The sequence below is a fragment of the Triturus cristatus genome, chromosome 7 (genome assembly GCF_964204655.1).
Source record: "Triturus cristatus chromosome 7, aTriCri1.1, whole genome shotgun sequence".
Lineage (NCBI taxonomy): Eukaryota > Metazoa > Chordata > Amphibia > Caudata > Salamandridae > Triturus > Triturus cristatus.
In genome coordinates this window covers 404,681,220-404,696,742 of record NC_140590.1, presented here as the reverse complement: position 1 = coordinate 404,696,742, position 15,523 = coordinate 404,681,220, and the positions used below count along the sequence as shown (strand labels likewise).

General features: G+C 45.3%; 1 protein-coding gene across 5 annotated transcripts in view; it reads left to right on the top strand.

The window, feature by feature from the left end:
- The window catches only part of UBE2M (ubiquitin conjugating enzyme E2 M), a 151,993-nt gene that overhangs the window by 58,461 nt on the left and 78,009 nt on the right, over positions 1 to 15,523 (top strand). For all 5 annotated transcript variants that reach the window (XR_014966489.1, XM_085616660.1, XM_085616659.1 and 2 more), the window contains exon 2: positions 11,954 to 12,048. Coding sequence is in view for 4 of the 5 variants with exons in the window: in XM_085616660.1 (XP_085472786.1) it covers positions 11,954 to 12,048 (95 nt within the window). In the remaining variant the exon portion in view is untranslated. The remainder of the gene's footprint in view (positions 1 to 11,953; positions 12,049 to 15,523) is intronic.

Genomic DNA, 15,523 nt, shown 5'->3' with positions numbered 1-15,523 from the left:
ATGGGAAGCCAGTGGAGAGTGGCAAGGGCAGGCTTTGCCGATTGGCGGTCAGGAATCCTCAAGTGCTGCACAGTTTTGGACAATCTGTAATTTCGAAATGGTATGGCGTGGTGCTCCTTAATAAAGGGCATTAGCATAGTCCAGTGGGGAGAGAATCAGTTCCTCGACCATGAGTCTTGTGGCAGGGAATGGTAGGAGAGGAAGGACTTTTTGCAACATCCTAAGGATTCCATAAAAACTAGCTGCCACCTTCCGTGCCTGCTCCTTAAAGTCAAGATTGCAGTCAAGCCAGATGCCCAAGCTCTTAATCTGGTCATTGGGAATAGGAGCAGGACCAAGGCAGATTGGCCACAGTGATCCCACATTAAAAGTAGGAGACTTGCCAAGGAACATCAGCTCCGTCTTAGCCTTATTCAGTTTCAAATATGAGCGTTCCATCCAGATTGGTACCTTCTCCAAGCACAGGGCTAGACCAGGCAATGCGTTGTCGAGATGATTGAGAGAGACAACGAGCTGTGTATCGTCTGCATAGGTCACAATCTGGACTCCAAAAGGCTTCACTATCTCTGCCAAAGGGCTCATATAGACCTTCAATAAAGTGGGGCTCAGGGAAGACCCCTGTGGGACACCGCATCTGAGGGTCATGTGTTGTGAGATAGTATCTACCCTCCAGAAAAGATTGCAGCCACTTTAAAGTGCCCGGTCACTCCCATATCCTTAAGTCTCTGGATCAGCAATTGATAATGAACAGTGTCAAAAGCTGCCCTGAGATCCAGGAGAATAATAGCAGCACAGCCTCGGCCATCTAGAATTTTCCTGGATTCTTCTACCACTACCAAGAGGGCGGTCTCGGTACCTTGTTGGGGTCTGAATCCAGTCTATGAAGGATGGAGGCAGCTATGGCTCTCCAAAAATACAGAAAGAGAGGAGTTGACATGCTTCTCAGCAATCTTACTGATCCCTGGCAATAATGAAATAGGACGGTAATTCCCCAGAAGATCTGGGTCAAGATTGTTTTTTATTAACAACACTTTTATCATGGCGCATTTCCAAGGTGAGGGGGGGACAACTCCTGTCAAAAATTAGGCATTAATCAGTTCCAGTATAACTGGGGACACCGTGTCAAAGACTTGATTTAAAATGGCAGGGTGAACTGATTTTAATCGTTCAGAAATACTTCAAAGTGATATCAGGTTAAAAGGAGGGATTTCCTCCAAAGAGTGTTAAAAAATTTGAGACCCATTATCCAATGGAGGTGAGTTTAGTTGGGCTGCCACCTGAGGGAAGGAGATATAAATATCTTGTATTTTATTTAGAAAAAACTCTGCCAGTTGGTTGCAGCGGGATGAGGCATCATCAAACACCGCAGGAGGGGTGGGCGGATCAATGAGAGATTTTGCAATGAGATAAATTTCGCAGGAGGAGTTAGATGCAAGCATAAGTCTCTCCATTATATAGAGCTTGAGCAGATTTAATTTCTTCTTTGTAGCTTTTGATCGCATCGCCGACTTTTTTGGCAGGTTGAGAAATTCTTCCTCCATTTTCTCCAGTTTTATGCAGGTTTGCTTAAGCTCACGGAGCTTGGAGGAATATCAAGCAGTTCGATTAGCTCCAACCTTATTACAAATCCTTTTTTTTAGGAAGGACAAGGTCCAGCGATGATTCAAGCCATTCATTAAGCTTGTCATTTGCAATAATAGGATTTGAGTCCGGTATTGGTCTGGTATTTTTAAGGGTTGACACCAGAGGTTCTTTTGGAAGTTTAGACCATATGCGGATCTGTCTTCTGGCCTTCGAGGATGCCTGATGAGCCCAAGTGAAGGGAATCAAGAAATGATCCGACCAGGGCACCGGTATAGGGTCCTTAATCAGAAGATCTTTGATATTTGAAAAAATGGGGTAGAGTAAATGGCCTTTCGAATGAGTAAGACCAATAACGTTTTGATTAAAAATTGGAAAGCCCCCAGGCCATCAACCAACTCCGCAAGTGGCTGGGTGTGAGAGGTCATCAAAATCGAAGTTAAAATCACCTAAAAAAGTAAAATTGGGGAGTGAGTTAGCTAGATTAGCTGCCACATCAGGGAGTGCCTGGCAGAATTGTCCATAGGCACCTTGGGGTCGATAAATTAAAATCCCTGAAAGAGAGCAAACATGGGAAAGACCGATTGCAAATAGAAGGCTCTCGCAGTCTGGTGTAGAGGGCCTGCAGAAGTGCGCCAATTTTTATCCGGTTTGCGTCCATAGGTGGTGTAGAAGGGCCCCTCCTCACCACTTGGAACGCTGTCCCAGCTGGCCCAGCCACCTCCTGTCCAGGAAGTGTCGTCTCAGTCTGAAACTACGGCTCCGCACGGAGTACGTAGCACCCCGGTGGGACCACGCCATTCACCGCAGCGGGCACTTGGAGCTTTCTAAACCATCCATTCTCTTTATCATCCAGCTCCACCACAACATCCGCTAGATTCACCCTCCCTCCAACCCATGGGCCAGCTGCTGCTAATACATGGCATGATTTTTCTAACATTCCTGTGTAGCCTCCTGTTTGCATTTGTGCAGGTAAGTTGGCCATCTTGGAATGATTTTATATGCTTTATTTAAAAAATCCATGATGGCGGTCATGCTCATGCACTGGCAACCTTCAAACAATGACTTCTGCCTTAAACTATGGCAAAACTAAAACAAGCACTGCGCTTCAGTGTCTAAGCGAGATCTACTTTGCTAATGCTCCTTAGCTAATCAAATTTTTTAGAGGATGTCAAAAAGAATTAAGTCCTCACATGCAATGGCCTTTACCAGAATAGACTTCATACTTGAGTTTATTCATGTATGATTTTTGTTCTCTTAAGTTTGATATTCCATGCAGTGGAACGAAGTAATATCTCTAGTGCTGTAAAGAAGATAGAGAGGGGCCTGGCCAAGATGGCGCACTGATAGGACGTACTTCTTGGTCCCTCCGTCCTTGCCGCTGCCCGGTCTTCTTACTTGCCCTCCAATCTGTCAGCGACAGAGAGAGCTAAGGGTGTTGAGCCGCTGCTGTGAATTGCAGTATCCCCTGTGCGGAGCCGTAGTCTCGGGCTGAGACGACGCATCCTGGACAGGAGGTGGCTGGGCCTGCTGGGGCAGAGTTCCAAGTGGTGAGGCAAGGCCCTGCTACACCACCTACAGGCGCATTGACTCGCTGTTGCGGCTGGAGGTGATTGCTGGTCCTGCCACTGGCTGACCCCCCCTCCACTGGTGAGGGCTGCAAGCTGTGGTGAGCCCCGCTTGGAAAGGCAGCGGGTCGGCTGAGAAGGATCTGCCCGGGGAGTTGAAGTGGATCGTCAGAGCTGGTGGCGGGCCCGCCGCAATCCCTGTTTAGAACCGAGGAGGTAGGCAGAGGTGGTGCGGCCGGGACTGGTCGTTACTGAGCCTGTGGGGATGGCCCTTCCTGTAGGCCTAGGGTCAGCCACGCCTTCCCGCCTGCTGTGACATCAGCCGCTGGAGGTCCGGGCTGGTTTCTTTTGTTTCCCGCTGGCGATCCTGAAGAACTGTGGCAATCCCCGCATTGTGAGATAGCGAGGGCCGCCTACTGCGACATTTGCCTGGAGAGAGGGGGCAGCCTCAGCGGTGTCGGATGACCTGGGTGGCTGTGCTCCTGGGCTTAATTTGGCAAGGCCTGCATCCTGCCTGGCTGAGCTCCCATTATCTGGACTGGAGGCCGCCCCCCCCTGCTTGGGGCCTGAAGAGCTGCTGGACACAAGGGAAGGCCAGGAGTCGAAGCGGGCTCTGCGATGGCTGGTATTGAGGCAGAGGGGGGGGGGGGGGGCTCTGTGGTGTCGCCGGCCTGACACCTGGCACACGGAATTGAAAACATCGTGTGGTATGAGCTGGCAGCTGGGGTGGAGACACTGCATCAACAGGTGTGTGGGTGGCTTTTGACTAGGAGGCTTTGCTCCAGTGAAGGGGGTCTGTGGAAAGGCCCCCACGACTGGCCAAAAGGAGAGACCCGCCCTCCCGCGGAGGGCGACGTCGTGATTGGAGAGCTGGTCAGTGCGGACACTGGGATTGGTTCAGAGGACACTTGCCATCCGATAAAGACTTCGGCAGTAGATGACGTCCGCATATAAGAAGGGGTGCACCCCCAGGGACATGTTTGTGAAGTCCGCGGTCTCCGAGGCTGGGAGCGGCTAGATGGCATCAAATAGAGTGGCCTCACCGGATATGGAGGAAGCCCCGGTCACGAGCCCATATCTGGAAACCCTGTTTGCATCACTGAGTGACAACCTTCTGGCAGCCTATAGAGACTTAGCGCGTGAGGACTCTGTGTCCAGAGACCCTGCCTGAACTGCTGCGGCTTGATCCTGGGGGGCTGTGCTTGGGGCTGAGAGTGGCCGGGAAGGGGGGGAGCCTTTGAGGTGATGGTCATGGTCCCCTTCTGTCTTTTCTCCACTGGACTAAGGTTGGATGCTTTGGCTTCATCTTTGTTTCAGGGACATTGGTTTGTTCCAGTTATTGTTGGCGGGGTGGGCTTGTTCAGGGGTGTGCACATCACTAGGCAGGAGTTATTTGAGGTTTTCTACATCAAGAGCAGATAGATTATTTTTATTGCTGGGTGGGATGGGGATTCTTCTGAGGCTTGGAGGCAGATCCCCCAAATGAGAGTATCCCAGGATGCCATCTTCAATAAACAGATAGAGGGTTCTGACTCTCAATGTTAAAAGGCTTAATAACCTAAAGTTAGGAGTTAAAGTTATCCCCTCTTACCTGGAACATACACATGCTGACATCTGCTTGTTACAGGAGACTCGCCTACTAATGACTGACACAGACCCAGGTCATTCCCTAGCAGTATTTTTCACCCTCCGCGCGTAAGGCAGCAGGTGTGGAAATGATATTACCATGCTCTTTTTGAGGGAAAGTGGGGTCCAAAATAGCAGAAATTCTGGGCAGCCTTCAGGATTAATCGCATCCATCTGGGACGACGGTCATTGATAATAGGATTTCTCTATGCCCCCAATGAGAGACAGGAACAGTTTTAGTGCAGAGCGGTAGCAGACACCAGGACAACACAGGATAGGTTGGGGGTGCAGGGGGGGGGGGGGGGGGGGGCGTGGGGTTACTTAACCTGGTTTTACACGAGTTTGACTGCTCTGCCCAGAGGCGGGTTGCGGCGGGAGCTATGACTGAGGGGGGCGGGCGCTCTATGGCTCAAGGAGATGGGATTGAGGCATCTTTGGCAAGATAAACACCCATTACCACGAGATCACACCTTCAATTCTCACACACACAAATCATATGCCCGACTGGACCACTGGTCTGTCTGGAGGTTCTGAGGGCAGTTAACTCGGTGGAGATAGAGCTGAACTCACTGATCATGCTGCCATTTTACTATACCTTGTGCTCCTGTGTTCGACACTGCCACCCATACCTGGCGACTGCGTAGACCAGAGGTGGTCCAGCAAATAAGGCAATTGTGGATTATTTACAGATTAACAACTCGACTGGTACCCCGGTCTCGATTGTCTGGGATGCGCTGAAGGCAGTCGTACGTGGGGAGTTTAGCGCCATCTCTGCTGCTGATTATAAAATACGGAGGGATAAGGGAGCACAGTGGCAGCAGCAGGTTCGAAGTTGGATTGCATTCATCACCACACAGGGGCCCCTAGAGTATGGCGTCAGTTGGAGTCCGCCCGGCAACAACTAGCAGGGCTGGATCTGGATAGTGCAGAATACTCCATTCTATGTCACAAACACTGGTTTTATGTAGGGGGTAACAAATGCAGGAGGTTATTGGCGAATAAACTCAGGGTCCCACGGCAGGCCACCATGGTAGATGCTGTACTACCGGAGGAGGGAACCCTTGTACAGGGGGATGAGCTTGTGGCTGCACAGTTTGGGGACCTTTATGGATTCCTCTATTCTGCGCACCTACCCTCCCTCTAATATAACCACTTATTTGGGAGACTCCAATTTGACCTGCTTGACAAAAGAGCAGGCAGCAGGGTTAGACAATCCAATAAGGCTAGAGGAGGTTACTTCAGTGATTTCGAGGAAGAAACCCCTTATATCACCGGATCGAGACATCTTCCCGGCGACCTTTTTATAAGGTTTTCTGCTCATCCGTGGCTCTTCTTCTTACTAGAGAATTTAACTCCTTCACGGGTTCTGCCTTGCTTCCTCCCTCAATGTCAGAGGCCTCCATAGTGGTTCTTGCAAAGCAAGGCAAGGACAAGTGGCAGTGTGGGTCCTATCGCCCTATTTCCCTCCTAAATATTGACGCAAAACTATTCACTGGCATTTTGGTGCACCGCCCCTTTAATGCCTTGGTTGGTGGGCCCTGATCAAGCCGGTTTTATCCTCAATAGAAATTGCACAGATAACACAAAGCAGATTTTACATCTTATAGACAAAGCTACTCGTTCTCAGAGAGGTCATGCTATTTTCCAGCGATGCCGAGAAGGCGTTTGATCTTGTTCATTAGCCCTACTAAGCCTAGACTTTGGCATGTTTTTGTCTTGACGAACGGTTCCACGCCTGGATTCTTAGTGGCTATGGGGGACCGAAGGCCTCCGTTAGAGTCCATGGGAGAAGTTCAGCCCAATTACCCATATGTCACAGCAAAAATGCCCCTTGTCTCCCCTTCTGTTTGCACTCTATTTAGAGCAGTTTGCCCAAAGGGTTAGGGATAACCCAACTATCACAGGGGTAAGCTTTGCGGGTGAGGAACATGTCATCACACTTTACGCAGACTATGTTGTTGTTTCCCTAGACAACCCTAGAGAGGCCCTTCCGAGCTTCTTGAACGAGGTGCAGCATTTCGGGACGGCATCAGTATTTCATATGAATCTTGCTAAATCACTCGCCTTGGACCTCACGGTCTCACCCACCGCAAAAAACTACCTGACTCTGAACAACTCTATCAGGTGGTGGGATTTGTGTTTGCTTCCATACCTGGGTATTCAACTGGCCTCGACTATTGCTGGGGTCACGACTCAACTATCTGGACCTGACTAAAAGGGTGAAGGCTGATTTGGCACGTTGGCAACTATATCCTCTCTTCTGGCTGTGATGGGTGCATACCCTTAAAATGACGATTCAGCCCAAGATTTTATACCTTTTTCAAACACTCCCCGCTGCAGCCCCATCAGGGACGCTCCAGACTCTACAAGACGCACTATGTGTTGTGTGGGCTGGTAAGCGACCCAGGATGAAACACGATCGCAGTTGGCGTCCCCTGTCGAGGGTGGTCTGGAAGTCCCTTTCCTACTACATTATTTTTAAGTGGCACAGCTTCAGAATTTGGTGGAGTGATCCCGACCAGAGTCTGAAACGGCGTGGTTATTCATGGATAGAGCACTGGTGGGCACAGTTTTATGTAAGGTTCTGTTTCTGGCCCGCACTCACCACCCTACAAATCTATACTTGTCCTTGCTCACCACGCCTACCCTGAGGGCATGGGATAGTTTGGCGACTCGAAGGGGCCTTACGACTTTCCCTTTCAACTCTGGTAGTGGGAAATGGTGACTTTGCTCCGGTCCATAGGGCACGTGATTGATGCAGTGGGCCCTATCCCGTTTGAATCCTTCCGTGCAGACTTTGCGATTCCATAAGGGGAATGGTTTCGGTACACGTAGATCAGACACTGATTAATGCAACCGGTAATAAGGGGAGTTGCACAACGGGAGCTAACGACATTTGACAGCTTTGTAGCAAGGACTCTGATCACTGCTTTGTTATGGAACCATATGGGATGCTGTTGAGTGGGGATCCCGGGTCGATGTCCTCTGCGAAAATCTGAAGGAAATTGCCAGACAAATGTCCCCTAAGGACTGGCATGACATTTATTGCCGTGGATGGCACTCGATGTCGAATATGTCTAGCATTGAGACTGCAATGAAAATTGCCATGTACTGGTACCAAACCCCGGTTTGCTTGCACAGAGGAAATCCAGCGCAAGGCGATATGTGTTGGAGGCATTGTGATTGTCCCAGGAACCTTTTTACATTTCTTGTGGGATTGCCCTATACATGCACCTTTTTGAAATGAGATCCAGTCTGATATAGACACTCGCTACCCAACTATCCAGATTTCCCTTGTATATCATTTTGGGACTTCCCAACCCACTCACATATCTACTTAAATCCCAGAAGAACCTATATTTTCAGCGGGAACAAACTGACCGTAGCGCGCCAGAAGGCTGTTTAGTCCCGGCAATTGGTTTTAATCATAAGGAGAAGTGGGCGTACAAGGAGGCTTTAAAACTTGGAGACTGTCTTGTTTCATAACCACAGACAAGTCAACACGTATTTTTACCTTGCACCATCGATTTGCAGGCCCATAGAGAGTCCTACTCTCCTTTTATTTTAATAATCGTGGGATATTTGCGAGATACGACACATTAATCTGGAGGAGCTAGATCCCTTAAGAACCTATTACCACTCCATCATCATTTCTGATGAAGTGCTGGTAGATATCCAGTATTTCTGCCTGAGGAAGGTGGTTGGATCAGTTTACACCACCGAAACGCGTCACGCTACTAAAAAGCACTAACCCGAACTGGTTTTGGTCAGAAAAACAAGAACTGTACACCATGATTTGTTGATCATGAAACTACTGTTGGATTAGTGCTTTAAATGACAAAATGTTTTATTGTCCATTACATTCTCCCGTATTGAACTTTATGAGCAATTTTTTGTGTATGTGATATACCAGAGTTGGTAATTGATTCAGTGCACAATAATTGATTTGTTTTTTAGTGTATTTGTAAAGTGTGTGTATATGTGTGTGTGTGTATATATATGTGTGCATGTATGGATTCATTTAAAAAAACATTTATATATTCGCTTTGGTACTCTGAGATAATCGCTGGTGATATTGGTTTGCTTGTGTATGGCTGTGATATAAGTTAGAGACAGTGTGCTTCACAATAATGCAAACAAAAATAGTTTTTGCCTTGTTATCATATTGGGGCTTCCCAACCCAATCACATATCCACCTAACTCCCGGAAGGACCGATATATGGCTCTGGGCACACCAGTCAATCTTAGCCTATTGGGGAACAGACAAGGTTCCATCCCGGCAGAATTGGGTACACCGTATTTGGCAACTCCTGGGGACGGACAGGCTTTCTTTAAAACTTACGAAGCAAAGAGACTCATGCTAGGATATCTGGCAACAATTTGTTTAGCTCCTTTCCCATTAATTTATGAAGTTAGCCTGTCTCAGATATGAGGTTGCTCCGATTGACTAGCCCGGCAGACTGGGCTACCCTGATGCCCCGTCCATGTATACCTCCGATACAACATGATCTCATTTATAGTTTGCGGCTCGATGGTCACCCGATAGGTGGTGTTGGGGGCAGGAGGGGGGGCAGAGGGGCTGAGGGGAGTTTATTGAACATTTTGCTGATTGTCAAAGTGAAGTTTAATCTTTGAGATGTCACAGCTCTATTGAATGTCTTTGCTTCTTTATCAGCTTGTGCAACAATAAAAACAAACTTAAGCTTAAAGAAGAAAGAGAAAACACACTATCTTTCTGGTGGCTCCTGATATGACTTTCTTCAGAAAGTTGTTAAAATCCTTTCTTTTTGAATACTCCTCCATCTTAGCTAGTTCTATGTTTTTGGACACACCAGTTTATCAAGAACATTTATTTATTTTTAATTGTTTTATGTGGTTTGCATCTAAAGGCAATATTTGTAGTTCTTACATAGGATACTAAAAATAATTAAATCAAATAATTGTAATAACCTTCCACTTATATGCCTCTTTCCTACCACTGAGGATGCCCAAAGTGCTTTAAAGTGGTTGACCTAGAGGCAATTTCTGCGATGTGCATAGTTTGTAGAGTGTTCTCAATGTAATCAGTTTGGTCTACTGTCAGCAATTTATAGAAGTGCTCAGATCATGTCAGGGTGATCTTGTAGCTTCTCTCAATCATGGTGCGTAGTGAAAATATGTGGGAGAGTAAGAGGCTCTATTGCTTGTATCTGCCATATTGTTGTACCAAGTTTACACTTTTCCGGGGCTAAATAATCTAGTATTAAAGAAGATCTAGGCTCCCTTAATAGACCCAGACATGAAAAAAGCATAACCCAGGCAAGAACTAGAATCCTATTTTCCCCGGCCCCCACCACCACTCCCACCACTGAATGGTATACCCCTACTCCTGCATTGAAAAACCATAACCTAATTACAACTGCAGACACTGCAATTGGTTGGACCATTGAGGATAGATCCAAAATAAGACAAGTACATCATAGATATCATTAGGAGATGGGTCTGTGGGGGTCCTCCCAGAACCACTTACCGAGTAAATCACAGGCATCGCCTGTAAATTGGTCTTTGAGGTTCACCCTGAAGCAATGAAAATGTAACCCAAGTAAAACTAGACCCCAACAAAGGATAGGTCTGTGGAGTCCACCAAGTAGGGTTACCCATGTAGAACACCAGACACCATCAGCAAACGTCATTGTTGGGCCCTTCCGGGAAGGATGAGAGCCTGATGCACTGGTAAGGTTACATTTGGAACATGGTACCTAAGGTATCTATTGGTCATTCTATGGAAAGAATGTGGTTGATCTGCAGAAGAGGATGGGGGCCTATATGGACAGGCAGAAGCAGTGAAGTTACATTTTACCTCTCCATGCTGGGAGGAGAGAAAAGGAGGAGTGGGTAGTTGGCCGTGGTGCCAGGTGCACCATTCATCCAACGCTACAGAAAGCAGTTCGCAGACGGGAAAGAAATGGATCGGTCCAGAAGAGGGATTTGCCCAGGAATTCTGCAGTTAAGCGGCTATTACAGAGTACGGCAAGCTATCTTACCTTGAATTTATTTTAGAACCATTGCTAAGCTCTATGAAGTGACCATGTTTGTTATTGATGCTTAAGTAAAAGTTCATTTTAGTTTTTCTTTTTATTGAAAGTTTGTTAGATTAAGCTGTTCGCCCGGATTTACATTTTTGGCATAATATATGGCTTTTGGTGTATTTATATTTATCAAAATATATTCACACCTTTGTAGCTCATCAGAACTTTAAATTGTTGTCTTTGTGACCAATGTGGAATGTTAATTTGGATTCTGTCTTTTTGAGACTGCCAATAAATGTATCATCCCTTGGCTGCTGGCATGAGGTGGAGCAGAAAAGGTCTGAGCCTGCGACCAGAGGAGGTCATCTTAACTCTACACTAGCAGAAAAGATGCATCACACTGCCCAAGAGAGTGCTTTAATCATCTTCTCATCTTTTTGGACAAGATGTTTAAATGCCATCACAACAGATGGTGACCCATTCTTTGTAGTGCAGCAAAGCGTAATGGTCACCGCTGACCACTGCCAGTTTCTGTGAACCCTAAATCTTGTGCTATGCTGCCACCAGCACCTCTACCTCTTTGCTTCCACTTTCCGATGTTTAATTCTATACCTCTGGCAGACCTGTCCTCTGCAACACTTTATGTATGTTTTGCAAAATTGTCTTGAAAGAAAGTCACCCACACCAAAAAAAAGGGGGTTGGGTCGTAAGAAGGAAGGCAAGCTAATAAAGAGTCAGAAGGATCTGTGTTATCCATCTGTGCCGGTTTACCCATCTGGATTCGGCCACGCTGTCCTGTACCAGTCTTGTGAGACCCTGCTGGTATGGTGTTGGACAAGGTGAATGAGGTGGCAGAGTGTGGCAGCCATATTGTCAAGCTCTATGGGTTTACTGAACTGGAGTGACTTTAAGAGAGCCTTTCGCTAAGCGCTGTCTGCATTCTTCAATGTACAGCCTTATTCTTGTACCCAGAGCAAATTTTACAGTAACTCTGCTTCCAACAAGCCATCGTTATACTCTATGGAGAGCTCCCATTGCTTCTTCCACCTTGTAGGTCATGTTCCTTTCTAGACTTTCTCCCCCACTCGTGGTTCCTGTTTCCTCTGCCTCACCTTCTTCCTTTGTTTCCCCCTGTGTCTCTTAAGCTGCTCCTTTGTGTCCCCTTCACAGATATCAACGAATTGAATTTGCCGAAAACATGTGAAATAGACTTCTCCGACCACGATGACCTCCTCAACTTTAAGCTAGTCATCTGCCCTGATGAGGTAAGAGTCTGGAATGCTCAAAAAAAGAAAGCAAGAGTCAGCCAGTCAGAGCCATAGAACCACAGACATGCATTTCTTGACGCATTTTAATTTAAAATGTTTGTTCAAGCATAGCTTGGCTTCATAACAGACAATTTTTTTTCTATCATCTTCATAGTCCAAACTGGACTTGAAATGTCTGTCACTAAGGCTTTCCTAGTATTGCTACTGTGGAAAAGGTGGGTGTAAGGTTACTATTGTGACAAAAGTACAACAAAATTCAATGAGAACGATGAAGATCATAAACTGAAATGCATTTGATTTTTACTGTTAGTTTTCACTACTTTTCAGGTACACTAAAAGCTAACAACAAACGTAGTTGTGTGTTCAGATATTAAAAGTCCACTTAGGTTAGGTTGGCAATTGGTTTTGAGCTTTCTAAATGTCATCTGCATAGCCGTACACCACTGAAGCAACCAGCATGTTAGTTGTTGCGAGTTCTGTGGGCACATTTGGGTTGGAAGACTCTTGACTACGACTTGGAGAGAGTATCCTTCACATTGACATTTTCCCCTTAAAATCCATGCTCTTCGGCCACATTACATTGTAGGAAGTGTGTAGGATGGTCTGCTCTGTCAAGAATCGAACTGTCCTCTTATTCCTTCAATATTTGGAGCGGATTGTTGCCTTGCCGCACTTACTTACTGAAGTATGTTAAACACATTTGTTCTGTTTTAACTGACATTAATTCATTGTTTTGATTAAGTAATCTATTCTTTTAACTTGTGACGGTTACGGTCTATGGCTGAAATTAAGGTTTTAAATCAAATTGATTAATCTTTTTCCAGAAAACTGGGGTTAGACTCTGAAGAGTCTTCACTTAAAGGGACCTTCACTGATAACCCAAATGTATTAGTTGATTATTGATTATTTTAGGATTTTTAATTAACCTGGCCCCAATCTCCACGGAACAGCATTGGTTGGTGCTGTTTATTGTTTGGTCTATCTCCAGACAATTATGTGAGAATTACTAGGTGAAGGGCTTTGGCTCAGCCCACATGTTGGGAGCCAGGAGCACATATTTTGGTTGGGTATACGTGGAGTGCTTTCTCAAAACAAGAAGGTGTCTTCTCATTTGCTTTGCTTTACAATACCATTAGCAAAGCAAATGGCTTTAACTTAATCAAAGGCAAGACCAATTGCATTTTTAATGCTTGTTTTTACATACAATTCATAATATCAAGTTTATAAGCAGAATCAACGTTAGTGGGTAAGAAAATAAAAGTAGCTACAAATAAAGTTAGTGCCCTTCAGAGCAAGCACGTTTGCAAAGTAGAAAATCTGGTATTAGCACTGATGTCTCTTGTTTTGAAAACTGACCAAAGTCACTATGCCACGTATCCTGTCCTACACATTCATGTGGTAAAGTACTGCGTAGATACATTACACATCAAGGAGGAAACCACCAGATAGATTATTAACCCAAAGGCTGAGTTTTATAGCTTCAGAAAACTCCAAGGTGACGTGCAATATTATTTTAACGTACTGTATTTGGTATTTTATTCCTTATGAAACATGGCTATACTATTACTCTGCCATAAGCTGTCAATAAATATTTAGGCTCCTGCTCTTTCTGAAGAAGGGATATTTAAAGTTGTAGGCATGTTTAACAGCTGTGAAATCTACTGTACGCATTAACATCACAATATGTCAATTGAAGTTTGTTGAAAACATAATTTAAGCATTTTGATGCAAGTCACTATCAAAACAGCATTTTGGTTTACAACGTACAGACAGATTCCTATTCTTTAATTGTTAACTTCTGCCATCCAATAAACATACATTCTTCTATGTCTCCTTAAAAGACAGTAACAACATTGTCAGGGAAAGAAAAATAGAAACGCTATGTAAAGTTTATCCTGCTAATAATTGTTTCAGTGCTAGTTGGAGCTGACTGTTTGCCAGGGAAGCCGCTTTTTTCAGTACCTTCTAGCCTTTGCAGCCGGTATGTTAACATCACAAATGAACGTTAATAAATGATTACATGAAAGACGCATAATCACAACTAGATTGTGATAAGAAAATTAGAGACAGGGTTTTTTAAATGGGATTACAGGCTCCTCTGTACAATATATTTATACGTACTGACCAGAATAAAGGCATCTCAATACAGGCTTTTATTGTGACAAACTGCGGCAATTAATCAGCTGCAATAAATCCTTTTTTTTGCTGTTTGATACAATACAGAGTGAAGAACATGTGCACCAGTAGTCAGTGTAATATCACAAGTATTTCACTGTACAGTGAAAGAAAGCTCAAGTACTGCACACGGATGATTCTCATGAACGTTTTATTACATCCATTCAAATATAAATGTAAACAACCGTCATTTAAAAAAAAGATTTCGCTGTGAGTGGTTCGATGGCAAAAGCACACCTAGCGGGTACCATCAACGTATGGTGTGCTGAAAGGTTATAAAGAAGATGATTATCATTTGGAGAAAGCCAGACTGTCCCAAGTGTAAACTAAGCAAGAAAGAATTCGCCATGTCCCTTCCTTCCTTTTTAGGAAGAGAGACACCAAGTCTGTATTTTATGATGAAAACATTTACAAATCACGCGTGGCAGATCGAAAAGAGAAATCGTAATTACAGCTAAAAGGTCAAAATCAAAATATAAAACTGCAACAAAAATGAATGTGTTCAGGTGTAAGATTGTACTTCAAAATGTGCAAGTTTGCTGTGACCCATGTGATAAAGCAGCTCTCTATGGGCGACAATATGAACGTCATTTGGCCTAATCTACCTTAAAGTAAATTAGTAATGGGTTAGGAACCCATTATCGACATTTGCTGTTATGCAATGGAGTGTTTACAAGGACAACATGAGCTCTGCCTGGCCAAGGCTACACTTCACGAAGATCTCTGTATGTAGCCTATTATTAGGGCTGAGCGGACTCAGGCTGGTCACCATTCCTACATGCATCACTGGGGTGGCCCTAACAGGGAGAAAACATGGTACGTTGTAGCCTGCTTGGGGAGGGAACGGAGCCAGTGTATACACGCCAACAGCAGTGATGGAGGATGCTGATCATGTACAGAAGGCCGCGCAGCTGATGAGGATGCTGCCGAGCATGTGTAGCGGAGATGGGTGATACGGCGGCTGTGCTTGGAAACACGAGGGCATATATATAATATATATATATATATATATATGTGTGTGTTCGAGGCATATGAGCTGCAGATCACACACTAAGGATAAGATCGCCATCTGGTGTTGGGCTCGGATGATTGCAGGTTGTTGTTGTCTTCGGAAGAAGTCTTTGGTCACGAGATTGGTGACTCCTCCCCTGGACAACAGTGCGCATGGGCATCCGCTCCATCCTCAGATTGTTTTTTTCCGCCATTGGGTTCGGATGAACTTTTTTTTCCGCTCCAGCAGAAAACTTATAGCAATCACTACAACTCTCAAAATTTCAAAACTCTACGTCGAAAACCA